The sequence below is a fragment of the Tupaia chinensis genome, unplaced genomic scaffold (assembly GCF_000334495.1).
Source record: "Tupaia chinensis unplaced genomic scaffold, TupChi_1.0 Scaffold000688_1, whole genome shotgun sequence".
Lineage (NCBI taxonomy): Eukaryota > Metazoa > Chordata > Mammalia > Scandentia > Tupaiidae > Tupaia > Tupaia belangeri.
In genome coordinates this window covers 1775860-1801954 of record NW_006160211.1, presented here as the reverse complement: position 1 = coordinate 1801954, position 26095 = coordinate 1775860, and the positions used below count along the sequence as shown (strand labels likewise).

The following is a 26095-nucleotide window of genomic DNA, read 5'->3' as shown; positions in this document are numbered from 1 at the left end:
GCTTAATGGCTATGTTGCTGAACTCCCATGTAGTCGACCACGGTTCGAGTCCCAGACCCAGTGGCTTAAACTCATGCCAGGCGCATGTGTGTGCATGCCCAAGATCCTGAGAGGAGAATGGAGGAGGAGGGATTGCGATGTGGCCAAACCTTTGGCGGGTGATTTCTCGCTTTCGGTCTCTGTGTTTTTCTCTGTCTTTCTGGTAAGCGCATGCACCCTATAGCAAAACAAAACAAAACAAAAAAGAACACCTCTCCAACCAAATAAATAAATAAATAAAATAATGGCAATGAATAAAATTTTAAAAAAATGCTTAAGAAGAGCTGGTAGTCAGTTCTGTCATAAATATCAATAGCTTCCCCCACTGCTACTTGGAACAGGAGTATGGCTCTTACAAAGGTTTTTTTATTCCTCTCCTTACTTACTTAAGTATAGAATAAGGGATTGGAGAGGGCAGAAGAGGAGGTCTTAACATTCTTTCTATGGGTCTTGGCTGACGTTGTTTAGAGATGGAGGCCAACTGATGAGATATATCTGAGCAGTTTTTCTGGGCTTTTCCATAGATGACCAAGTGTTGGAGTGCTCTTGATGGATACACAAAGCTGTCCTATCTTGAGGTGGCTTAAACCCCAGGTTTTATTTCTCAGTTGGGAATGTACCAGAATATGAGAGATTTTTCAAAAGTTCATGGAAATTCGCATTTTAAAAAAAACTAGACATGGATTTCTTGGCTTCTGTGGTTACTTAGATCATATCTGTGGCAATTCAGGATGAAAATGATTTCTTAGTTAAACATGATATCCCACTTCACATGCTAGACTGTGTTATTGGCCCTGCTGCAGGATCATAGGTTCTCTGTATTTTCAGTGCTTGGTACTGAAGAATGTAATCCATTGAATATGAGCATCGAGGCCGAGCTGGTGATTGAACAGATGAAGGAACAACATCACAGGGACTTATGTCACCTCAGACTGGAGCTTGAAGATAAAGTAAGTCCTGGGACCAGCAGTTAGTGTAATGGCTATGTCACTGAACTCCCATGTAGTCAACCGCGGTTCTTGTCCCGGACCCGGTGGCTTAAACTCACACCAGGCGCATGTGCGTGCGTGCCCAAGATCCCAAGAGGAGAATGGAGAAGGGATTATGGTGTGGCCATTCCCCCTGGGGGGTGATTTCTTGCTTTCTGTCTTTCTGTCTCTGTCTCTGGTGAGCACACGTGCCCTATAGCAAACCCCTCCAAAAAAAAAAAAAGTAAGTCCTTCCTCCCAATTTAGTTCTCTCAATTTTTTGAGCTCTGACAACCCTTTGCATACAGGGTGTTCCCAATACTTTTTTCTCATGCAGCAATTACATTTTATACATTTCCTCTTTCACTTGGTGTCTACCAGGAGCCCACCTCCTCAGGATGCTGTCATGGCTTAGAGCTTTTCCAAAATACAGTATCTTCAGTCTCAGCAAGCATGAAGCTGGCAGGCCATTATGTTATTTCCAACTTAATAAAAGATAGCTTAATAAAACAAAAATAAAAGCCTTTTGCTGTAGCATTACTCCTAAAGTGGGGACAAGTGTGGAAGCATGGCCTCTACACCCTTGCCATGTGGCTTCGGCTTGCATTTCCAGTCTTCCCTTTCACCATTTGCTTTAAGTTACTTAATCCTCCAGCCAAACGGGCTAGTTCACTGTTGTCTGTCCAACTCTGTCTCCTTTTCCTTATGCTATTTATTACAAATGGTGCTATTATTATTTATATCAGATGTTGCCTCTTCATGAAGCCACTCCTGAATGGCCCCAGCCCGATGCAGGTTCCCCTCCTCTGAATCCCTGGGCTACATCATAGCTCTTTTTCCTTAACCTTTCATCTCTGATGTTCTGTAGTACGCCTGTAGTTGGCGTGTCTTTACCTAGACTAGCTTACCCAACTTTGGTACTGTCTTGTGCAACCTTATGTTCTCACAGGGCCTGCAGAGCATCTGATAGGTGCTCAATAAACATTTGAATTTAATTAAACATTTGAGACCTTGGACACATGGGAAGACAAAGGTTCTCTATGTGTGAGGATCTGCTCAGCTCCTTGGAGTCCTTCAGAAACTAATACAATTCAACTAAGTTTAAAAAGAAAAACAAATCATTCCTATCTGAAATGTCTTAAAGTGTTTTTTTAATTAACTTACTTCAAAGGAAAATGAGGAAACTAAGGAATGTCATGTAGGCAAAAGTCTCATCCCTCCCCATCAGCTCGCTTTGTGTGGCCATGAGTTGAAGTATCTTGTGGTTTCACTCTCTTGACTCAGGTGCGCCTTTCTGAAAAGCAGCTCGATGAAACTCTCGTCACCTGTGAAAAGGAGCAAGAGCACATGAAGCAAAAATATGAGGCCGAAATGCACACCTTGAAAAACCAAATAAGTGACCTTGAACATGAAATCACGAACCTGCGGGGGCAGGCAGTGGTGCTGAAGGAGGCACATGAGGAGGCCGCCTGCAGACACGAGGAGGAAATTAAACAACTGCAGATGAAGTTTGATGAGGAAAAGACTTGCCTGCAGGAGAAGTTGAGGCTGGAGCATGAGAGGGAGCTTGAGGCTCGACTGGAGCAGGCAGAGGAAAGCTTTAACCAGGAAAGGGAAGGACTCATTCAGAGTAGCTCCTGGACAGAAGAGAAGGTGAGAGGCCTGACCCAGGAACTGGAGCAGTTTCACCAGGAGCAGCTGAAAAGCCTGGTGGAGAGGCATGCTCTTGAGAAAGAGGAGTTGAGGAAAGAACTCTTGGAAAAGCACCAAAGGGAACTTCAAGAGGGAAGGTAAGAAAACCAGGGGAAATGACAGAGTGCTGTCTCTTAGGACACCCAAGTTCCACTTGGTCAAGAAGCCTCGAAAAAATCAGAAGGCTTAGGAGCCAGTTGATCAGATAGTTTACAGTTTCCAGGCAGATTCACCATTGTTTGGATGGATGCCTATCTTGGGGTTACTAGAATTGTTTTTGGCTTTGTTTTGTTTTTAAAAGAGAAAAGTATTCCTTATATTAAGAGTTATTGTATCTTAATAAGGCTCCCTGTGAAGCTAGGTCATCCTAAATGTGATATCTTCCTAGTTCAAGCTGTTGCTTTCTGAGAAAAAGCTGTGTATAACTGATTCTGGGCAAGATTCTATGCCTCCCATAGTTATGCAACACGACTCTGTGCTTTCCTTCCTCATATGAAATCCCAGGAACATTTCAGGACTTTGGCATCACACAGCGATTGACTTGGTGCTCTTTATTAAAGCATCCTGAATTTGTTAGATGTGTGTGGTTTATGCGACGAATACCCCATAGTGTATGCTTAGCTAAAATGAAAGAATGTTATGTATTTCCCAACTTAGTCCCAACGTAATGTGATGTATCATCTGAAGTTGTTGGTTTAAATTTCATAAGCAAATACACCCAGGAGTATGCAAAATAATTTCATTCCTAAAATTCCCCCCTAACTACAGAAAGAGGTAAGTCTTTTACATTAATTATGGCTGCCAATCTTAGCTCTCAGAAATGAGATCTGTTCCCAGTATAAATGAATCATCTAAGAATAAGTTTAGAAATATTTCAGTTGTTTTCTCAGCATTCTCTTCTATGATTGGGAAATGGTTTTTGCTTGTTTGTTTGTTTGTTTGCTTCCAGAGTTGGGGGCAATTTCAGTAATGCTATATGTTAACCACATTTAGGGGAAAAATGGAAACAGAGTATGCTAGAAGACTCTCTCAGATAGAAGCCCAGTTTCAGGCTGATTGTCACAAAGTCACTGAGAGATGTGAGAATGCTCTGCAAAGCCTTGAAGGGCGCCACCGCCAAGAGCTGAAGGAGCTCCTGGAGCAGCAGCGGGAGGAGAAATCCCAGTGGGAGTTTGAGAAGGACGAGCTCACCCAGGAGTGTGCAGAAGCCCAGGAGCAGCTGAAAGAGTCTCTTGAGAGAGAGAAAGCAACTTCTCTGGTCCTGACCCAGGAGAGAGAGATGCTGGAGAAAACATACAAAGAGCATGTGAACAGCATGGTCATTGAGAGGCAGCAGCTGCTCCAAGACCTGGAGGACCTAAGAAACGTGTCGCAAAGCCAGCAAAGCCTGCTGTCTGGCCAGATACTGGAGCTGCAGAGCAATTGTGATCGAGAACTGAGGGACCACAAGCAGGTCCTCTTCCGGGCAGGGACCTCAGAGCAGCTAGAGAGGATACAGATGGAATGTGACCAGGAAAGGCAGGAGATGAGGGCCAAGCTGCTGGCCATGGAGAGCCTCCACAAAATGACCTGCGAGAAAGCAGATCGAGAGAGGGCAGAGATGAGCACAGAAATCTCCAGGCTTCAGCATACAATAAAGGAAATGCGGCAGGCAGCATCTTCCCTCTCCAAGCTTCAGAGCGGCTGCCAGGCAGTGGGAGGGGTGGAGGCGGAAGGCAGCGGAGCCATGTCCCTGCTCCAGCAAGGCGAACAGCTGCTGGAAGAGAATGGAGACGTCCTCGTGAGCCTGCAGAGAGCTCACGAGCGCGCAGTGAAGGAAAATGTGAAAATGGCAACTGAAATTTCTAGACTGCAACAGAGGCTGCAAAAATTAGAGCCCGGGTCGGTCATGTCTTCTTGTTTAGATGAGTCAACTACTGGGTTTTCTGGAAATTCTATGGAACAAACACAGTCATTTTTACTAGAAAACCGAATGAAGCAAGTAGAAGGTGTAACCACGCCACACACCCTGAGTGACTTGCAAGACGATGAAGTCGGAGACCCGGGAAGTACAGGGACAAGCTCTGTCCAGAGACAGGAGGTCAAAATAGAAGAGTCTGAAGCTTCCATGGAGAGTTTTTCTGAGCTTGAAAACAGTGAAGAGACCAGGACTGCATCCTGGGACCTGAAGAACCAGATCCGTCAGCTTCAGGAACAACTAAGGAGCTTACGTGCAGACTGTGACCGAGCTTCGGAAAAGAAACAGGACTTACTTTTTGATGTTTCTGTGCTAAAAAAGAAACTAAAGATACTTGAGAGAATCCCAGAGGCTTCTTCCAAGTATAAGTTGTTATACGAAGATGCCAGTAGAGAAAACGACTGCCTTCAGGAAGAGCTGAGAGCTATGGAGACACGCTACGAGGAGGCGCTGGAAAATAACAAAGAACTTACTGCAGAAGTTTTCAGGTTGCAGGATGAGCTGAAGAAAGTGGAGGAGGTGACTGAAACATTCCTTAGCCTGGAAAAGAGTTATGACGAGGTCAAAACAGAGAACGAGGAGCTGAACGTTCTGGTTTTGAGACTTCAAGGGATGATTGAGAAGCTGCAGGAGAGAGCAGTTCTGCAGTGTGACTGCGTCACCTTGTGGGAAGCGCGTTTAGGTAATCTGGAAGTCGAACCAGATGGAAAGATACTTGAACTCAGTCAGACACTGGAGGAGTGTGTGCCCAAGATTAGGAGTGTACACCACGTTGTAGAACATAAACAAAGCCAGTACCTTGAGCAGAAGACTACACGACTCTTGGAGAAAGTAAAAGCGTGTGAAATTGCCTGGGTACATGGAACAATTCAGACACACCAAGGAAAGCCAAGGGTACAGAGTGACATTATCCTAGAGGAAGACGCTGCTCTCCCTGGCCTTCAGGACAAGCACTTCCAGCGTCAGGCCGCAATCGCAGAGTTAGAACTGGAGAAAACAAAGCTTCAGGAGCTGACGAGAGAGTTGAGGGAGAAAGTCACTACTTTAGTCAAGCAAAAAGATGTCCCTTCTCAAGGAGAGAAGGAGGAAGAGCTGAAGGCAATGATGCATGACTTGCAAGTCACGTGCAGTGAGATGCAGCAAAAAGTGGAACTTCTGAGGTAACGTATGTCCCTTCTAGGCTTCACGGAATCCCGCCAAGCTCCTCACCAAAGCTAACTTCTGCTGCTTACTATGCCTAGAGAAACTAACCTGTAGTCTTCAAGAAGAGAGCAGTACTCTAGACTTCCTTCTGCTTCCGAGTCATATTAACAAGTAGAATAACCTCACCTAGGAAGTGTTCCCTTCCTCTGTAGCAAATACATGTTGTTCCTGTGGGGTATGAAAGTTCGGAATGGTGAGTGCTTGCCGTTTAACCAGGTGTATCATCAGTGTATGTCCTTAACTCTCTTCTAGCACTTACTTCATTTGGATGGATGGATTTCTTTTTGGCTAAATGTTCATTACTTTCCTCATTTTGATGAAATGTATGAGAATAAACACCTTTTGTGTATGATTAACTCACTTAATAGATAAGAACTCTTACAGTAAAGTAGGAAAAATGTTTATGGCTTATAGTATATCACTTGATGTGCAGGCTGAGATCCCATAAGCAAAGGAAGTTTAAGAACATATAGTTTTATTAAGGAGCTACAGAGTCTAATATATGTACGTGAAGAATAAAGAAAAATGCAGAACTAACTTGAACGATTGCTCACTTGACTCTATAAAATATGATTGCATTAGTCTAGCAAATTTAGTTTTTTTGACAAAATTGTAAAATATTTATCATGTCTGAAATATATATATATATTAAGAATTATCTTAATTCATGACCAGCAGATGGCGTAATGTATACATCGCTAGACTCACATGTAGTTGACTGTGGTTCGAGTCCCAGACCCAGCGGCTTAAAACTAAAGCCTGGCACATGTGCATGCGTGCCCAAAATCCCAATAGGAGAATGGAGGAGAAGGGATTGTGGCATGGCCATGCCCCTCGGGGGGGGAGGGGAAGGGAGATGATTTCTTGCTTTCTGTCTCTCCAGCGAGTTCACATGCCCTACAGCGAAAATCTCTCTTAAAAAGAGAATTATCTTAATTTTATTTATTATTTTAATTCACCAGAGAGAGAGAGAGAGAGAGAGCAAGCTGCCAGGTCCAGGACTTGAACTGCAGTTGACCATGTGTGGGGTCTAGTACCCTAGCCACCATGCCACCTACTGACCCCATGAAATAATTTCATGATATAGAACAAAATAATTGAATTCAGAATGTGGTTCCCCTTCTTCAGACCATTTTTAGTTCTGAAAATCAGAATATAATCAGACAAATAAAATCACAAAGTAAATATGAATATACATTTTTTAGTGTGGTTCTTTGATTTATGTAGTAGCTTTTCTTTCTGTAGGTTCCCAGCACCTAAAACGAAAGTTAATACAGTTCAGTAATGTAGCTTATGTTTATTCAGAACAGGTAGGACCTGAGACTGAGATAAATGAAGCGAATTGCCCAAGGCAACATATGCTTGTCATTGAGAAAATCAACAACCAGAATGGGCATTGAGCCTCTATTCCTGGCTCCCTGCTGGAGTTTTTTTAGCCACACTTCCCTAACGAATTTTAGTGCAAATCTGACTTCCCAAAAGAAATGAGTCAATATGTCATAATTTGATTTCCAAGTACTAGGCGTCTACTAATTTAGACTTCTCTTTTTAACTGGCATGGAATACTTGTTTTATTGGAAGTTACTAGAAAATATTTTCCGAAGATGCCAGATGACTGTCTTGTTGTAACTTTTTAAAAAAAATCTCTATACTTCAGATATGAATCTGAAAAGCTTCAAGAGGAAAATTCTATTTTAAGAAGTGAAATTACAACTTTAAATGAAGAAGATAGTATTTCAAACCTGAAATTAGGGAAATTAAATGGATCACAGGAAGAAATGTGGTAAGACATATATTTAAATTTCCTTAAGACATTTTTGTAAGGACTATAGCTATTTTACTTCAACTTTGAAAGCCTAATCTTAAATTATATTTTTATTGTTCTTTAGGCAAAAAATAGAAACTGTAGAACAGGAAAAAGCTGCAGTTCAGAAGATGGTTGAAAATTTAAAGAAACAGGTAAGAAAATCCTTTAGTGGAGGCAGAGAAGTGTTATCTCTAAAACTATACTTAGGAAATACTAGCTCAAGTCCTTGTATAGTTTGAAATAATGGTAGATACTTCTTTTCTCTCCCCATAATTAAAAGCAGAAAGTTAAAGATACAATTTCACAGATATAGAATACCAACTAGTGTTATTTCTCAGAATTATGATTTCTTCAGATAGCTTGTACCATTCAATGTTTAATTTGTATAATCTTACCATACATAGTTGTAGAAGGCAAGGACATTTACAAATCTGTCTAAAACAGTCAAAAGGCAAGAACATACTGCAAAAAAAATTTTTTTTCAGTACTTGAAATAGATAAGGTGTTAACATCCAAGATACTTAGTACTCTTTACAAAGAAATGGCAAAACCCAGTTGACAAATAGGCAATCTATATAAATAGTCAAGTTACAGAGAAAAAAAAGGAATAAATATACAACATATAAAAAGGTAGTGAACCTCCTTAGTCATTAGGAAAGTACAAATTAAATTTTTTTTTTCATGTATTGAATTAGCAAATATTAAGTATCTACTATTAAAATAGGGCATGAGGAAATGAGTGTGCTCATACCTTGCTTGTTGACAGAATTATACATTGGTCGTACTATGCAGACAACATTTTAGGGAAATCTATCAAAACAGGCATGCATATGTATACTTCTAATCTAACAACTCACTTCTAGAAAAATAATTCTGAATAGAAAAATGCTACCATGTGTAAATGGATTTTCCAAAAGATCATTTTCTTCATTATTAAAATAAATAATGTTAACCAACCTACATGACTATCAGTGCAGGGATAGATAAATGCATTAAACGTTCCACAAGGAACATCCTATAGCCACTCAAAAACATGGCATGTGGTGGTTTCTGAACACATTGACTTGGAAAGATAAGAGTCTGTAAGATATTATAAGTAGGAATAGCAGACTGTTCAGACATGAAGTGATCCAATTTTCTGCTAAAAAGAAAAAAACTATGCATATATGGATTTTGTATATGCGCAGAAAATGACCTGGAAGAACGTGAATTCAGATATGAACAATGGGTCCCCCTGTGGAGTGGGAAGAGACTGAGGGTCTCACTGCTTCACACTTCTGAGTTGACTGAATTTGTAACAATGACTATGTATTTATTCTGTTATTTTATACACACACACACACACACATATTTAAAATTGTACCTACATTGAAAAGAAAATAGCAATTAGTCTCTAAATCAACCTTTTTTGGGGGGAGAAGGTAGGATAATAGTTTTTAAAACTTATGTCAACTTTAGATTGCAGAATTAAAAATAAAAAACCAACAATTGGACTTGGAAAATACAGAACTTAGCCAAAAGAACTCTCAAAATCAGGAAGAACTGCAAGAACTTAATCAACATCTGGCAGAAATGCTATACCAGAAGGAAAAAGAGCCTGGAAATGGTACATTCGAGGAATGGAAACAAGAAAAGTCTCATCTCAAAGAAGAACTGGAACATTATAAAGAGCGGGTATGGTCTATAGCCATCCTACAGCTTAAAAAAAGAAAAAACAAGAAATATAAGAGATGTTCATATTAAATGTCTGACCTATAACCGTAAATAATTAAAACAGTGAGGTACTGGCATGTGAATAGCCAAATAGATAAGTAGAGCAGAAAGTCCAGAATTAAATTTAACTGCAAATGTAAGTTTAGTGTATGACAAAGGCTTCTTTTTTGGGGGAGAGGTGTTTTTTGTTTTTTTTTTTCTATAGGGTGCTTGTGCTCACCAGACAGAGAGAGAGAGACATACAGACAGAAAGCGAGAAATCATCCCCCAGGGGGGATGGTCACGCCGCAATCTCCTTCTCCTCCATTCTCCTCTTGGGATCTTGGGCACGCACACACACATGCCTGGCATGAGTTTTAAGCCATCAGGTCCAGGACATGAACCACGGTCGACTACGTGGGAGTCCAGCGACATAGCCATTACGCTAACTGCTGGTCCCACAGAGGCTTCTTTGGGCCAGCCCATAGCACAGTGGATTAGGTGGCTGGATCACATATAACCATCTGTGGGGTATGAGTTGCATACCCAGTGGCTTGAAAAACATGCCAGGCACATGTGCATGCATGCCCAAAATCCCCAAAAGAAGGTGAAATGGAGGATTGTAGCATTAGCATTCTCCTCAGGGTGCTTTCTCTCTCTCTTTTCTCTCTTATCTGTCTCTTTTTATCAAGTTCATGTACTCTCTGGCAAAAATATTTATAAAATTAAAATAAGAAAGCCTTTTCAAACTACCAGAGTAGAGATGGACCTTTTAATAAATGGCACCTGGACAGCGAGGTAGACATTTGGAGTAGATGAAATTAGATCCATATTTCATACCATACACAGGATAGACTCTAGATTTGGAGTCTAAACAAAATGAAACTGTACAAGTACTAGGAGAAAGCATGGATGAATTTGTCTTTTACCTTGGTGTAAAGAAAGGCTGTCTTGGGGATCAGCAGTTAGCATAATGGCTATGTCGCTGGACTCCCATGTAGTCGACTGCAGTTCAAGTCCTGGACCCGGAGGCTTAAACTCATGCCAGGCATGTGTGCGTGCCCAAGATCTCAAGAGGAGAAAGGAGAAGGGATTGCAGTGTGGCCATCCGCCTGGGGGGGTGATTCCTCCCTCTCTCTCTCTCTCTCTCTCTCTCTCTGTGTGTCTTTCTGGCGATCGCATGCACCGTATAGCAAAAACCTCTCCAAAAAAAGAAAGACTGTCTACACTGGGCATACATGCCCAAAAATCCAGGAGGAGAATGGAGGAGAGGGATTTGCAGCATGGCCATCCCCTCTCAGGGATGATTTCTCACTTTCCTTCTCACTGTCTCCGATTAGTGTGTGTGTTCAACAAAAAAGGAAAAAGAAAATAGGAAAAGCAATTACACTTTAAAAAGTTTTGCATGTGAAAAAAAAAAGGAAAAGAAAAAGAAATAAACAAAACACATCTGATAAACTGGGAGACAGTATTTACAATAGACCATAGAGTATAGAACTAATACCCCTTCTAATGAAGACCTCTTGGCTAGCTGCAGTGATACAGCAGCGAACAACACTCCACAATGGCGAAGCCATTTAGAAGGATACAGAGTTCCTGCCCCACGGTCTCCCTGTGCTCACTGGGCAAAGGCCCAGATCCAGGCTGGGGGATGCTGGGGGATGCTGGGGATAGACCACGTACATGGACCCATCAGGGGTGCCTATCTCTTGTCTCATGGAAGAAATAAATAAAGTTTTAAAATCAAATCAGTAAACAAATGGAGAAGAAACAACAGTTCCTATTGATAGTAGAATTCCAATTAATAAATGTAGAAAAAAAGATAAAATAGATAAAACAGATCATCATCCTTAGGCAAATACTCTTTTATTAATTGTACACAAAATCCACTGAGATGCTAAAATTAAGAAGCAGAAGTTGGAAGAGAAACAGGACTTGCCTAGTGTCACAGCATCTCCCCCAAAAGAAAGAGAGAAACTTTATAGTGAAGAAATGTGCAAAACCACATTAGAAATCATATTCATGCCACTGAAGTGGAAAGTTTTTTTAAAAAACAGTTTTGGTTAGTTCCATTGAGTGTAAGGCAAATGGCCGTAACACAGTGTCTCATTGAATTCGTATTATTATTTCCTTAATATTGTCTTTTGTGACTCTGGTAAATTTCCCCAGCCTAATTGAATATGTCTATTATTTGACTTTTTTTTTTTCTCTCTCTCTTAGTCTTCCACTTTAGTGTCTTCTCTGGAGGCAGAACTTTCTGAAGTTAAAATACAGACTCATATTGTGGAACAGGAAAATCTCCTTCTCAAAGATGAACTGGAGAAAATGAAACAAGTAAGGCTGTGTGCTCCTCAGAGGGTCATAGGACAGGCCGTACCCGACGGGCTGTGTTTCTGACCGCCAGTTGTCCTTTGTGCTGGGTCCTGCCAGCTAGCTTGTTGCTTAGTAGAGTTGAGGATTTAAAGTACAAATCTGTCAAGATAAACAAATGAAACAGAATACACACACACAACCCTAAAGTATAAGTCAGGCCAGCCCTCTGGCCTGGTAGGTAAGGGAGCCAGATCATGGCTAACTTCACAGTTCAAATCCTAGCTCCAGTGGCTTCAAAAACATGCCAGGTGAGCATGTGTGTGTAACCCAAATCCCAAAAGAATGGAGAAATGCTGGAGGAGAAGAGATTGAAGCATGACCCTGCCCTATTAGGGGGTAGTTAGGGGGTGCTCTCTCCCTCTCCTCTCTTCCCCCGTCTGTCTCTGACAAGGACATATGCCCTCTGGCTAAGTTTTGGAAGGGATGTACTAGGTAGTGTGGAAGCACTCATCTTGCTGATTCTCCGTGTGCTGCTCTAATTTTAGAACTACGTTACAGTTAGACTGTACGATTCTATTACTGTAAACAAATCCTAACCACTTCAGTTTGAGGGATTTATTGTTCTACTTTCTCCCAGCCAGGTAATAAAGTAACGTAAGTCTGTGTAAGGAGAGTTTCTTGCGCATAATATTTATAACCCCATTCACTCTGATTGGTGAAACCTAAAGGGAGCTGTTCCCTCTGGTGCCTGTTTCTTTTAGTAACTACGAGGCATCTCTTTCAGGCAAGAGAGTGAATTCTAGAGCATCATCAGAGCTGCATCTCACGAGTCTGGCTTTCAGTAGCCCTCAGAGTTTCAAAGAAAGGCTTAATTTTAAGTAGAAAAGACAGTTTATCTTTTAAAAAATGTTCTAGACATTCTCCTATTCTCCTATTTTATTCTTATTAATTTTCCATTTTTTTTTTTTTTTTGTGGAGAGGTTTTTATTACAGGGCATGTGCACTCACCAAAAAGACAGAAAGACAGACAGAAAGCGAGAAAGCACCCCGCAGAGGGGGTGGTCACACCACAGTCCCTTCTCCCCCATTCTCCTCTCAGGATCTTAGACATGCACTCACCTGGCATGAGTTTAAGACACTGGGTCCAGGACTCGAACCCCAGTTGACTACATGGGAATCAGGAATCCTTCAGTGAGAATAATTCTGGTATATCTAGGAGAATTTAGTCATTTCATTCTGTTTGTTTCAGTAACAGATTATTATTAAGGCACTCTGAGATTATAAAATTCTTTTAGGAGTAAGTTATTATGAGGCCATCACTCGACATGTTTTTATTGTGTGTTTTTTTACAGAGGTGTTGGTATTAACAGTGAGTGGAAAAAGTGAGCCCTGTTTGGTAGGAAGTTGTTCCATCAGGTACCTGGACTCTTGGATTGCAGAGCACTCTAGTGTCAGACTGTGTTGCTGTCCTTTAGCTTGGGCCTACCAGCCACGAGTCACTCTGTATATCATAGTTTGTGTTTCACAAAGCAGTTTTGCGTGTATTATCTATTGCACTGAAAAACACCCGCAGCAGAAACACATACTGGTCTGCCAATACCCAAAATGATATAATGCTTTTTGGGTGTCTGGGAGTGGGAAGACAGGACAGTGGGTAAGGGAGAAGGTCCTTTAACCAATGTCCACATACTTTAAAATACATTTTTCTGTATCCTTTTGACTTGTTCGGATTTGTAAGGTATGCTTTATTTGTTGCCAATTGAAGATGAGATTCAACTATTTGTCTATTTGTCCTATTATCCCTAAAGCTGAATGTAAAAGAACTTCAGATAAGAAGTAGAAAAATAGCCATAAAAATCATTATAATAATAAAAAACAACTAAGACCTTGAAAGCTTGGGCCAACTTCGTGGCATGGTGGTTAAGGCAGCCAGATTCCACATGACCAACTGCATGGTTTGGGTCCCAGACCTGGTTGTTTGAGAAACATACCAAACACATGTGCATACCCAAAATTGCAAAAGGAGGGAGAGACCGGGGAGAAGGGCTTGTTGTGTGGCCATGCTTTATGGAGGGTGCTTTTTCCTTCTTGTCTCTTTCAGGCCAGCACACACACCCTCTAGCAAAACAAATTTAAAAGCCAAGTGAAATGATGAAAATTATAAATTTTCAATGGGAAGGAAAGTTAAGGAGTGTAAGAAACAGCCAGCCTCTTTGAGGTGGTTCTCAACAGAGTTGGGGGTAGGAGTGATGACCATTCCTTCCTCAGGGCATTTAGCAACATCTGGGACATTTTTGGTTTTCCCAACTGGGCAGATGGTGCTGGTGTTACTGGTGTATAGTGAGTAAAGCCAAAGACATTGTGAAGCATCCACAGTGTATAGGTTGGCCTCCCACAGCAAAGGGTTACCTGGCCCAAAATGTCAATAGTCCCAATGTGGATACTGAAAAGGAATAAAAACAGCCTTTGGTTTGTTTTAACTCTGTAAAGTGAAAAGGAGGAAGCCATACAGTATATTCACACCAGCGACATTTTATGGGCAAGTCAACTTAGACTTTTTTTTTTTAAGAAAGATTTTTACTATGAGGTGCATGCACGCACCAGAGACACAGAGAGAGACAGAGGGCCAGAAAGCAAGAAATCTTCCCTGGGGGTATGGCCAGACCACAATCCCTTCTCTTCCATTCTCCCCTCAGGATTTTGGGTATACACACACACACACACACACACACACACACACACACGCCTGGCGTGAATTTCAAGCCATCAGGTACGGGACTCAAGCCATGGTTGGCCATGTAGGAGTCCAGTGATATAACCATTATGCCATCTGCTGGTCCCCAACTTAGACATCTTCTAAAGAGAAGGGGGCATGGAATGAGCTGAAAACACCAATTGTTTTATCTTTAAACTTGGTCTTGTGTCAATACATTGTTTGCAGTCTATGTGAGTCCTTTAACCTCAACTGAGATTCTCTGGAGAAAGATTTTTCTAGTTTATTAAGCAGGAGGGAAGAGTGTTAGGCCCTCTGCACACAAGTTAGAGTGGTAACAGGGTGGTAGTTTGTTAGTGTACCCTGAAGGTAACATGGAAAGCCAGGGCCATTATTTAACACCATCTAGTTGAGTCTTTCAGAGCAGTCATTTCAGCAGCCAACTAGAGAGCAAGGAGAAGCCAGCAGGGAACATTTTGTTAAAGTTAATTATAGTCCCCTAAAGTTTATATGTCCTCTGAAATCTCTGCAGATAGGGAAATAGCAGGGGCCATCAAAAGGCCCTGTTTATAAATACCTCTATAAATATAGCCGTGAGATGTGAAGGGAGGGCTCATGTGTTTATCTCTTACAGCGGCACAGATGTCCTGATCTCTCTGAGTTCCAGCGAAAAATTTCTAGTGTTCTAAGCTACAACGAAAAACTGCTGAAAGAAAAAGAAGCTCTGAGTGAAGAATTAAATAGCTGTGTTGACAAGGTAGTAAAAATAATAAGACTTTACTATCATCATTCAAGGAGCATTTCTCTGTGGATAGTGAGTGGCACATGGCCCTCACATGTTAGCCTGATTACTACGGGGTCTCCTGCAGCAGCCTTTCCAGGGTCTTGTGTGATGGCAGAGCTCCCAAAGTCTAAACAGGAGTCTCGATTAGCTGTTTAATAATTACATTATTAAGTACAATGATATATATCACTATTCTATATATGTAACATAAACACAAGTATTCTTTTTAATAACCTGAGATCTATTTGATAGACACACACCTTTTTCTAATACATTTTTCTTAGTAGATTCAGAAACACATGCTTTTTTTTTTCTCACCTGCCTGGATGGGTATTCTGTATTTGCCCATTGTGATACACTCTTGAGATTTCTGATTCTGGCCTTCCATCTCCCACCTTCACATCATGAAAGCAAAATGGAAAATCCCCCAAATGAAGTAACTACTCAAAATCAGAGGTGGTGGGACCAGCAGATGGTGTCATGGTTACGTTGTCACTGGACTCCCATGCGGTCAACTTTGGTTCCAGTCCTGGACTTGGCGGCTTAAAATGCATGCCGAGCATGTGTGCATGCATGCCCAAGAGCCTGGAAAGAGAGTAGAGGAGAGGGGATTGCAGCATGGCCATCTCCCCTTGGGGTGGGGGGGAGGGAGGTGATGCCCCACTTTCTCTCTCTCTCTCTCTGTCTCTCTGGTGAGTACCCACATGCCCTCTAACAAAAATCTCTCTAAAAAAATCAAAACAAAATCAGAGGTGGAAAGAAGTCAGGAAAACCACTACTTTAGTTTCCCCAAAAAAACAGGTGGTTCTTATTTTGACCATATAAGTGGAAGCATGTAGATTATGGATAGGTGTGTTTGCCAAAATACCCTCTTACCGATTTTCTCTTCCTGAAACAGTTGGCAAAATCAAGTCTTTTAGAGCACAGAATTGCTACAATGAAGCAGGAGCAGAAGTCTTGGGAACACCAGAGTGAGAGCTTAAAGTCACAACTGGCGGCTTCCCAGGAAAAGGTATGTGCACAGTTCTGGTTTCATCTTCCCAGTTAGTGCTATGCTGTATCTTCCAGTAGAAATCTCTGTGGAGGTCCAGCCACAGTGGCACATGCTGCTAAGACACTATGTTCTGCAGGTGGGTAGAACCACATGGGGGAGATTGATTCTTGGTCCAGCCTCCAGGCTAGGCATAAAGGCATACACCTCAAAATCAGCCACTCAGGGAGGCTGTGGCAGGGGTAGCCTCCAGGCCAGGCACAGAGGCATACACCTCTAAATCAGCCACTCAGGGAGGCTGTGGCAGGAGGATGGCTACACAGTGAGACCCCATCTTTAAAAAAAAAAAAAAGAAAAGAAAGAAAGAAAGAAAGAAAAGAAAAGAAAAGAAAAGAAAAGAAAAGAAAAGAAAAAGAAATACCAGTGTAAAGAATGTTCCAGAGGGGGCCAATAGGTGGCGTGATGGTTAGGGTCACTGGACTCCCACATGGCTAACTGCGGTCTGAATCTTGGACCTGGCAGCTCTCTCTCTTTCTCACTCACTCACTGTCCCTCTCTGGTCTAATTAACTAAATAAATAAATGATTATTTAAAAAATAATAAAAAATCATGTTCTAGGGGGCCAGCAGGTGACATGGAGGTTAAGGCAATTGGATCCCACATAACTGACTTCACACTTCTTGTTCCGAACCCAGAGGCTTCCAAATCTCATGGGGCACTTGTGTGCATATGCCGCCCAAAATCCCGAGAAGAGAATGGAGAAGGGATTACACTATGACCATCACCCCCTGGGGAGTGATGTCTCACTTTCTCAGTCTCTTTCTGGCAAGCACACAAACTCTATAGCAAAAAACTAACAAATATATATATATATATATACACACACACACACACATATATACATACATACATACACAACAGGCGGAAGTGCCCTAAGAGGACTAAGGGCGATTCAGTTTGACCAGTATTTGACATAAGTTCCAGTATGGTAGAAGTAATAGATCTCTCAAAGCTGATTAATTGCAAGATTACTTATGAAAGCTAGAGAATCTTCTATAGAAATGACTGTTCCTAATTCAGAAATAGGATTTCTTTTTTCTTTTAATTTTAATTTATTTTATACATTCACTGACTATACATCACTACGGCCTATGAAGTGAATTTACCCAGCATGAAGACATGTCACACCAGTCCAGTTGAAGGTATCATATGCATTATCATCAACAGATAATCATCCATTTCTGTGTCCCATGAATGTCTTGCCTCTTTATTTTCTCTATGATTCCTCCTCTCACTCTCCCCCTTCTCCCACTCTCTTCCCATATGCTCTGCAGTATCTGCAGCCATTTTCCATGCTTCTATATCCTCTGATCTTTCAGTTTCCTAGAAATAGGGTTTCTAAGACAGGTGCATGCCTTATTATAGGTAAGTATCTCTATTAACATTCTTTTTACAAATTTATTTTAAATAGAACTATATATGAGATAGTACTGTCAAATAGGATTCTACAAGTATGTATCTTTATTTTTAATTAAGAAGTCCTTCACAAACCAACACAACAGGCCCTAAAACATAGGTTTTACAAAATTCAGTGAAACCGCCTTTTATGCTGCTAGGTGGCTCTCACTGGTTCTGTAAGATCTCACCTGGTAATCTACCACATGACCATGTCAGCAATACCTTGCCCCAGCCATAGATCATTCTTGTTCTAAATACAATTTTTTTTTGAGAGGTTTTTGCTATAGGGTGCTTGCGCTTGCCAGAAAGACAGAGAGAGACAGAGAGACAGAAAGCTAGAAATCACTCCCCAGGGGGGATGGCCACGCCGCAATCCCTTCTCCTCCATTCTCCTCTCAGGATCTTGAGCACACATGCACACGCGCCCAGCATGAGTTTAAGCCACCAGGTCTGAGACTCGAACTTTGGTCGACTACATGGGAGTTCAGTGACATAGCCATTATGCTAACTGCTAGTCCCTGTCCTAAATACAGTGTAACATACTATAATATTCTGGTTTCCACTGAGCTACTAAAAAGAGACTTGAATATAATAAACAGAAATAGAAGGGACCTTGGAGTTCTCTTGTCCCTTTTCGTTTATTCCTGGACATTCTAGGGGCGAGACCATGAGTGTAGCATTGTAAGACTGTTCTCGTGATGCAGGTTCAGAATTTAGAAGATACCCTGCAGAATGTAAACCTGCAAATGTCCCTGATTACATCTGACCTGCGAGTGACTTTTTTTTGAGGCTTTAAAACAAGAAGTGATGTCTTTACATAAGCAGCTTCAGAATACTGGTGAAAAGGTAATTGCTTTTCTTTTCTTTATTAAGCTATAAGTTATTTACAGTAATGTGTGCCTATCTTAAGTGTACAACTTGATTATTTTTGTATGTTATCTCTATATACAAATATCCAAGATAGTCTACATATTTCTGTTTGTATATGTGTTCATGTAACTACCACCTAGTACCACAGGATATTCTAGCACCCAGCAGGCTCTCCAAATGAACCACTTTTGTACTCTCTGCCACTGGAGGTTAGGAATATTTGTTTCTGAACTTCATCTAAGCGAAGCCATAGTCATACCAAAGAAAGTAATATTTTTGTATTGAGCAAGTCAGAAGGCCATGACTGAGTTAAGTTTTATAGTAATAAAACTAAAACATTTTCCTGGGAACCAGCAGTTAGCATAATGGCTATGTCGCTGGACTCCCACGTAGTCGACCGTGGTTCGCGTCCCAGACCCCGTGGCTTAAAACTCATGCCGGGCGCGTGTGTGTGCGTGCCCAAGATCCCGAGAGGAGAATGGAGGAGATGGGATTGTGGTGTGACCATCCCCCCTGTGGGGGGTGATTTCTCGCTTTCGGTCTCTCTGTCTCTCTCTGTCTGTCTGGCAAGCGCACGTGCCCTATAGCAAAAAAACCTCTCAAAAAAAGAAAAAAACTAAACATTTTTCTAAATGATAGAAGCATTTATCTGACCACAAAAAATTTAGGTAAAACATGGCAAGAAATTAATCTAGGAACACACATACACAGGTTGCAAAAATGTAAAATCTGCTGAAAAGGAAATTATGGCATAAAACAATAATGCTGAATTTCAGGAGGTAATTCATTACTACCCAAATGGATTGTTAAGACATCAGGAAGTGTAGGAAGAGCTTGTTCAAATGTTGCTAGCTGACGTATTGTGGGGGTGGTGTAAAAAGTGTGTCTCATTTTAATATGTCACTGTGCTGCTCAATTCATGTGCAAATAAAGTTTTTTTTGAGAGGTTTTTGTTATAGGGCACATGTGCTTGCCAGACAGACAGAGAGATAAAAAGGGAGAAATCACCCCCCGGGAGGATGGCCACACCGCAGTCCCTTCTCCTCCATTTTCCTCTCGGGATCTTGGGCACACATGCACATGCACCTGGCGTGAGTTTAAGCCACCGGATCCAGGACGTGAACTGCAGTCAACTACATGGGAGTCCAGCGACATAGCCATTACACTAACTGCTGGTCCCCATGTGCAAATAAATTAAGCATAATGTTATGGAAGTATATTTTAGGGTAGATTGAGATTTTGTCCTATAATAAAAGTATGCACTAATTTACATATTTAATTTGTTAGTGATAATTTTTTTTCCACAGTGATTTTTTTTTTTCTTGGAGAGGTTTTTGCTATAGGGCACGTGCACTCACCAGACAGAGAGAGACAGATAGACAGAAAGCAAGAAATCACCCCCTATCCATCCTGGAGGAGAAGGGATGGCCACGTTGCAATCCCTTCTCCTCCATTCTCCTCTCGGGATCTTGGGCACGCATGCACACATGCCCGGCATGAGTTTTAAGCCACCAGGTCTGGGACTTGAACCATGGTCGACTACGTGGGAGTCCAGCAACATAACCGTTACACTAACTGCTGGTCCCTACAGTGATTTTTTTTTTTAATAATATAATGAGTGGGGGCCAGCAGGTGGCATAGGGGTTAAGGCGCTGGACTCCCACATGGCTGGCTGACCATGGTTCAAGTCCCTGACCTGGTGGCCTTGCTTTCTCACTTTCTCTCTCTCCCTCTCATGCACATGTCCTGTAACAAATTGAAAAACAGTAATAATAATAAATCAAAATAATTATTTTTTTATAAAAAGATAAGTATTTCCATTTTTAAAATATTACTGCTGGGGTCCAGCAAGTGACACAGTGGTTAAGGCTCTGGACTCCCACATGGTCAACTGTGGTTTGAGTCCTGGACTCAGAAGCTTGAAACATGCCGGGCACATGTGAATGTATGCCCAAAATCTTGAGAGGAAAATGGAGGAGAAGGGGTTGCCGTGTGGCCATCCCTTCTGGGGAAAGGGGGTGATTTCTCACTTTCTGTCTCTCTCGGATGAGTGCCCACTCCCTGCAGCAAAAAATATCTCAAAAAAAAAAAAAATTACTCCTGAGCTGATATCTTTCTCAAAATGAGTTTGCACCTTTTTAAATTTTTTTGTTTGACTTAAAAGGTAAGAGGCTTATCTAGTTGTATTACCTTTTATATTTTTAAAATCATTTCCAGGTTTCAAAAACATCAGTGGGTAATTTAAAGCATGTTTCTGAATTCAGGCCTCAAGTATGTGGACAATATGTGCTTTGGAGTCTAAAAAAGGATATGATTGCATATGTGCAAATGAAAGCAGAGCTTAGCTTGTGAAAGCTTTTAAGTAGGCAGTACATTTCAGAGTTCCCTTTGTGTCCTCTTTTAATTAAGAGCATTATCTGAGTTCAGAGAAGACTTCATAAAAACAAGGCAGTTTTTTAAAAAATTGGCTAGAGTGCACGCACTCTCCAGAGAGAGAGAGATCAAAATTGGAAAAGCACCTCCCAGGAGAGATGGCCGCGCTGTAATCCCTCCGCCGTTGCCCTCTCAGGATTTGGGTATTGATATACACATGCCAGGCATTTTTTTTTTCAGGCTAACTATACAGTCGGCCACGTGGGGTCCAGCCACCCAACCACCATGCCACTGGCCAGAAACAGCAATTTTTAAACTTTTTTTTTTTTCAGGCTACTGGGCCCAAGGCTTGAACTGTACAGTCGGCCACGTGGGGTCCAGCCACCCAACCACCATGCCACTGGCCAGAAACAGCAATTTTTAAACTTCCATTCTCTAGGCAGTTGGGTCCTAAACGGAACTGGGACTTGCTCTACGATCATACTTTCTAGTAAACTTGACAGGGCTGTTTTACCAAAGATCATTTTAAACAGAGAATTTATAAACTATTTTTTATCAAACTCCAAAAATACTGTTTTATTCATATCTGTCTCTATACACACACATACTCTCATAAGAAGACATAGGTGAAGGTTGAAAGACAGTAAGAATTGTTGTCATTGAGTAAATAGGACACCTTTCTCAAAACAAATTACCCATCGGCTTGTTTTTAAGACTTAATTCTGCAATTCTCTCTTAAGAACTGGTCCCCAGAAGTAACCACCCATCCATCAGGGTTCCAAAACCAGCAGAAAAGACTGTCCTGGGATAAGCTGGATCACCAGATGAATGAGGAACAGCAGCTGCTTTGGCAGGAGAATGAGAGACTGCAAACTGTCGTACAAAACACCAAAGCAGAACTTGCGCACTCCCTGGAGAAGGTAACTCAGGGTTGCACGTGGTGGCGTATGTTTGAAAATGAATGTTTGACATGATTGGAATTGTTCATTTTACATAAGCAGTTTTATATTAAAATATATTTGTGGGAAACCAGCAGGTGGCATGGAGGTTGAGGCAGCTTGATTCCACATGGCAGACTAGTGGCTTGGGAAACATGCTGGGTATGCGTGTGTATACATGCCCAGAATGCCAAGGAGGGAGGAGAAGGGATTGTGGAGTAGCCATCCTCCCGGGGAGTGATTTCTTACTTTCCTACTCCCTCTCAACCTCTCTGGTGAGCTCACATGTCCTATACCAACAATATTAATATCAATAATAATAATGATAATAAAAATAAAATAAATAATTTGAAAACATATGTTAATATCTATTTGTGATTTTTAACCCTTACATTTGAAACAGAGACTCATGAACATTTTATATATATATGTATATATGCATTTATATTTTATATTTTTATTTAATATTACATATATATTTTTTTTTTCTTTTTTTGCGTTAGGGTGTGTGTGCTCACTGGAGAGAGAAATAGACAGTGAGAGGCAAAGTAAGAAATCACCCCCTGGGTGGGTGGCCACATCGCAATCCCTTTTCCTCCATTCTCTTCCCAGGATCTTGGGCACACCTGCACATGCTCACAGTGTGAGTTTCAAGCCACCAGATCTGGGACTCAAACCACAGTCAGCTATGTGAAAGTCCAGTGATATAACCTCTACACCATCTGCTGAACAACCCCCCCAAACATTATATTAACTATATATTCTTCATTGAAATTTGCTGACTATATTGACCAAGACTAGTAGCAAAAAACAACAAAACAAGACAGATCTCACAACTAACTCTTTGTTAGAGAAGAGGGTGCCCCTGCTGAAAGACTCAGCATTTCAAGGTTAGAGTGGTCTGTAAAGGTCATCTTCTCCAACCACCAACCTGATGCTTGAATTCTTTACCTCTGCCACCTAGTGGGACAATAATAGGTAACCTGAGCTTCAGTCCCTGTTTTAAGGGGAACTCCAAGAGTCACAGGTGTCCATGTAGAACACTGCTCTGTGCTGCAGCTGTCACTGTAGTCATGGACTTAGTGGCTGTCAATGCACTGCGTCATTTCAGGCTCACGGTTCAATACAGAGCAGGCAGGACTGCCACCTCCCGATCCTGAAAGTTATACTCATGCCCCGCAGAATGCCTAGGACTTCTGTGTCTCTTTTCTGGGCAGCCACATCACACACACTGTGTAGACCCACAAGTCCCCTCGTTCCTGTTTTGTCCTTAAGAATGTCGAGTTGACACGGGGCATAATGTTTACATCACTGGACTCACGTAGTCAACCTCAGTTCGAGCCCCGGACCCAGTGGCTTTAAACTCTTGCCAGACGCATGTGTGTGAATGCTCAAAATCCCAAGAGGAGAATGGAGATGGGATTGCAGCATGGCCATTCCCCCCAGGGGGTGGTTTCTGGCTTTCTGTCTCTCTCTATGGCAAGTCCACCCACCCTATAGGAAAAATCTCTCTGGGAAAGAAAAAAAAAAAAAAAAGGAAAATGAAAGAAAGAAGAGAAAAGAAAAGGATCTTTTGAAATCCAGGAAAGTAGGTTTCAAGAATTGGCAGACTTGACTGAAAAAGCGTTTTCCAGACAACAGAACCCACATGCTAAATGAAACATTTGCTGTGTTTATTGTTTGTTTTTCTTGGATGGATGACTAGATTAGCATGTCTTCCTCTTACACTTATTCTTGTTAGGTTCGCCAGCTGGAATCCAACCTTCTTCCTCCCAAGCACCAAAAACATCTAAATCCATCAGGTACTGTGAAACCCACAGAGCAGGAAAAGTTGAGTTTAAAGAGAGAGTGTGAACAGTTTCAGAAGGAGCGCTCGCCTGCCAATAGGAAGGTGAGTTTTGGGGAGTCCTGACGGCAGGTGTCCCTCAGTGCGTTTCTTCCATTCGTGCTTCTGAGGAAATTTTACGACGGCCTACTCTGCTTCTTATATCTCCATATGCTTTTGTAATCTCGTCAGAATGTATCATTTTCCTTCTGCTTGAATAATGGTTGGAAAAAGAGCCATTTACTTTAAACTTTCTTAAAGCTGACAGTTCGCCATCTTGATCAATATTACAAACTTCTCTATAAGTTAGTAAAAAATATCTAGCCTTAGTATTAGAAACAATTCAACATGATCTGTATTAGTTCCCAGTTGCTGTGCAACAAATTGAAACAACAGTTTGTTGCCTCATGGTTTCCATGGGTCGGGAATTCACAGGCAGCTTGGCTGGCGGTTGGCTCTGGGCAGTACTGAGGTGGCGGTCCAGATGTCGGCTGGCACTGCAGTTATCTGAAGACTTCACTGGGACAGGAGGGTCACTTTCCAAGCTCACTCATGTAACCGTTAGCAGGAGGCTTCTGTTCCTTGCTGGCTGATTGCCCGAGATGTCAGCTCCTCACCAGCCGGGCTTTTTCAGGGAGTGACAGCTGGCTTTCTCCAGAGTGAAGAGAGAGACAGACAGACAGCAAGATCAAAAGACCAAGACAGAAGCTGTAGTGCCTTTTATAACCTGAGCTCAGAGAGGATGCACCTTTATCTCTGCTGTGCCCTGTTCACCCTGGTTAATGTGGGAGAGCCTGTACGAGGATGTGGATAGTGAGAGGTGTGGTTGTTGGGCCCACCGTGGAGGCTGTTTGCCTCCCAGACGGTCTGACCTCTGTAGTGAAATTCACCTTACTTCCTATCCTTCATCTCATGACGTTAGAGTTCTAGACGGGTTATTCTGGAAGCGGGGTTATCGTTATTACTTGTTTTTATTTCTTTTTCTAAATTGAACCTCAGTTTTAACTATTACCTTCCTCTTCGTAAAAATATGATTTGCGGGGCCAGCAGGTAATGTGGTGGTTAAGGCTCTGGACTCCCACATGGCTGACTAGGGTTTGAATCCTGGACCCATCGGCTTGAAACTCATGCCAGACATAGCAAAACTCACGCATGCGTGCCCAAAATCCTAGGAGGAGAATGGAGGAGAAGGGATTGCAGTGTAGCCATCCACCCTAGGGAGCGATTTCTCACTTTCCTTCTCACGGTCTTTCTCTGTCGCTCCAGCAAATGCACACACCCTATGGCAAAAACCTTTTAAAACTTTAAGATTTGTTTAGAAATCTGTGAAGAATGAACAATAAGACTTTTGTTATTAAGATATTCATACATTTTGTAAAATGATGGGGCTAGCCCTGTAGACTAGTGGTTAAAAGTGGCAGAACCCACATGGCTGACTACACAGTTTGAATCCCTTCCCTGGTAACTTGAAAAACACGCTGGGTATACGTGTGTGCCCAAGATCACAGTGGGATGAGGAACGGAGGAGAAGGGATTGTGCATTCCCTATGGGGAGTGCTTTTTCCTCTCCCTGTCTGTCTCTTTCTCTGATAAGCAAACACACCCTCTGGCAGCAACAAAAATTGGGTAAGTAATCATAACCGTTTGCAGTATAGAAGGCTGGTTGTGCGCTAAAGCTAAAAGATCATTTAATTGCAGGTACATTCAAGTAAACTCTTCATAAAGAGAGTGGGTTTCATTCAGCTGCTTACCAAGGAAAGTCTTATGAAAGGTTTCAAAATAACTGTAAATTTAAAGTGGACCTGGAAAAATGACACTTCCGTTTAACAAGTTTTGCTGTTCTCCTCAGCTCTTAGATAAAAGTAGAAATCGGGACCAACAGTTAGCATAATGGTTATATTGCTGGACTCCCATGTAGTAGACTGCGGTTTGCATCCCGGACCCGGTGGCTTAAAACTCACGCCGGGCGCATGTGCTTGTGTGCCCAAGATCCCGAGAGAATGGAGGAGAAGGGATTGCAGCGTGGCCATCCCCCCTGGGGGGTGATTTCTCACTTTCTGTCTCTCTGTCTCTCTCTGTCTGTCTGGCGAGCGCACACGCCCTATAGCAAAAACCTCTTTTAAAAAAAAAGGTAGAATTCAGCATTCTAGAATAATATCCTATATTTTCTGTTTAGCAATTTTCTGACTCCCAGGGTCCTCTAGACGATCAGATTCTTCTGTAGTAAAGAGAATTCCAATAATGAATGCTCCTTAAAATCTTCAAAATTGAGAAAGGAGTTGCATAAGTCAGGTGTGTATGCCTTCTCAATTTTAAGCCTTTGACTTTACCTTAAGATAGTGCTTTTTCCACTACAGATCCATAAGAGTTGGATCATAAAATTGAATTGGTAAAAAACCATCCTTTTTTAGTAAAATTTACTAGAAAATATCAGTGTCCATGGTAAAGATAACTATCATAAAAGATTTCTTT

The 26095-nt window shown here is 41.7% G+C and overlaps 1 protein-coding gene across 1 annotated transcript in view; it reads left to right on the top strand.

The window, feature by feature from the left end:
- NIN (ninein) overlaps positions 1–26095 on the top strand; it is a 113486-nt gene that overhangs the window by 68346 nt on the left and 19045 nt on the right. Inside the window, 13 exon segments of the mRNA XM_006160527.3 lie at positions 868–989; positions 2292–2797; positions 3693–5816; positions 7517–7642; positions 7749–7818; positions 9125–9340; positions 11579–11692; positions 15019–15141; positions 16067–16180; positions 18322–18395; positions 18397–18463; positions 21601–21780; positions 23540–23689. Of these exon segments, the coding sequence (XP_006160589.1) occupies positions 868–989; positions 2292–2797; positions 3693–5816; positions 7517–7642; positions 7749–7818; positions 9125–9340; positions 11579–11692; positions 15019–15141; positions 16067–16180; positions 18322–18395; positions 18397–18463; positions 21601–21780; positions 23540–23689 (3986 nt within the window).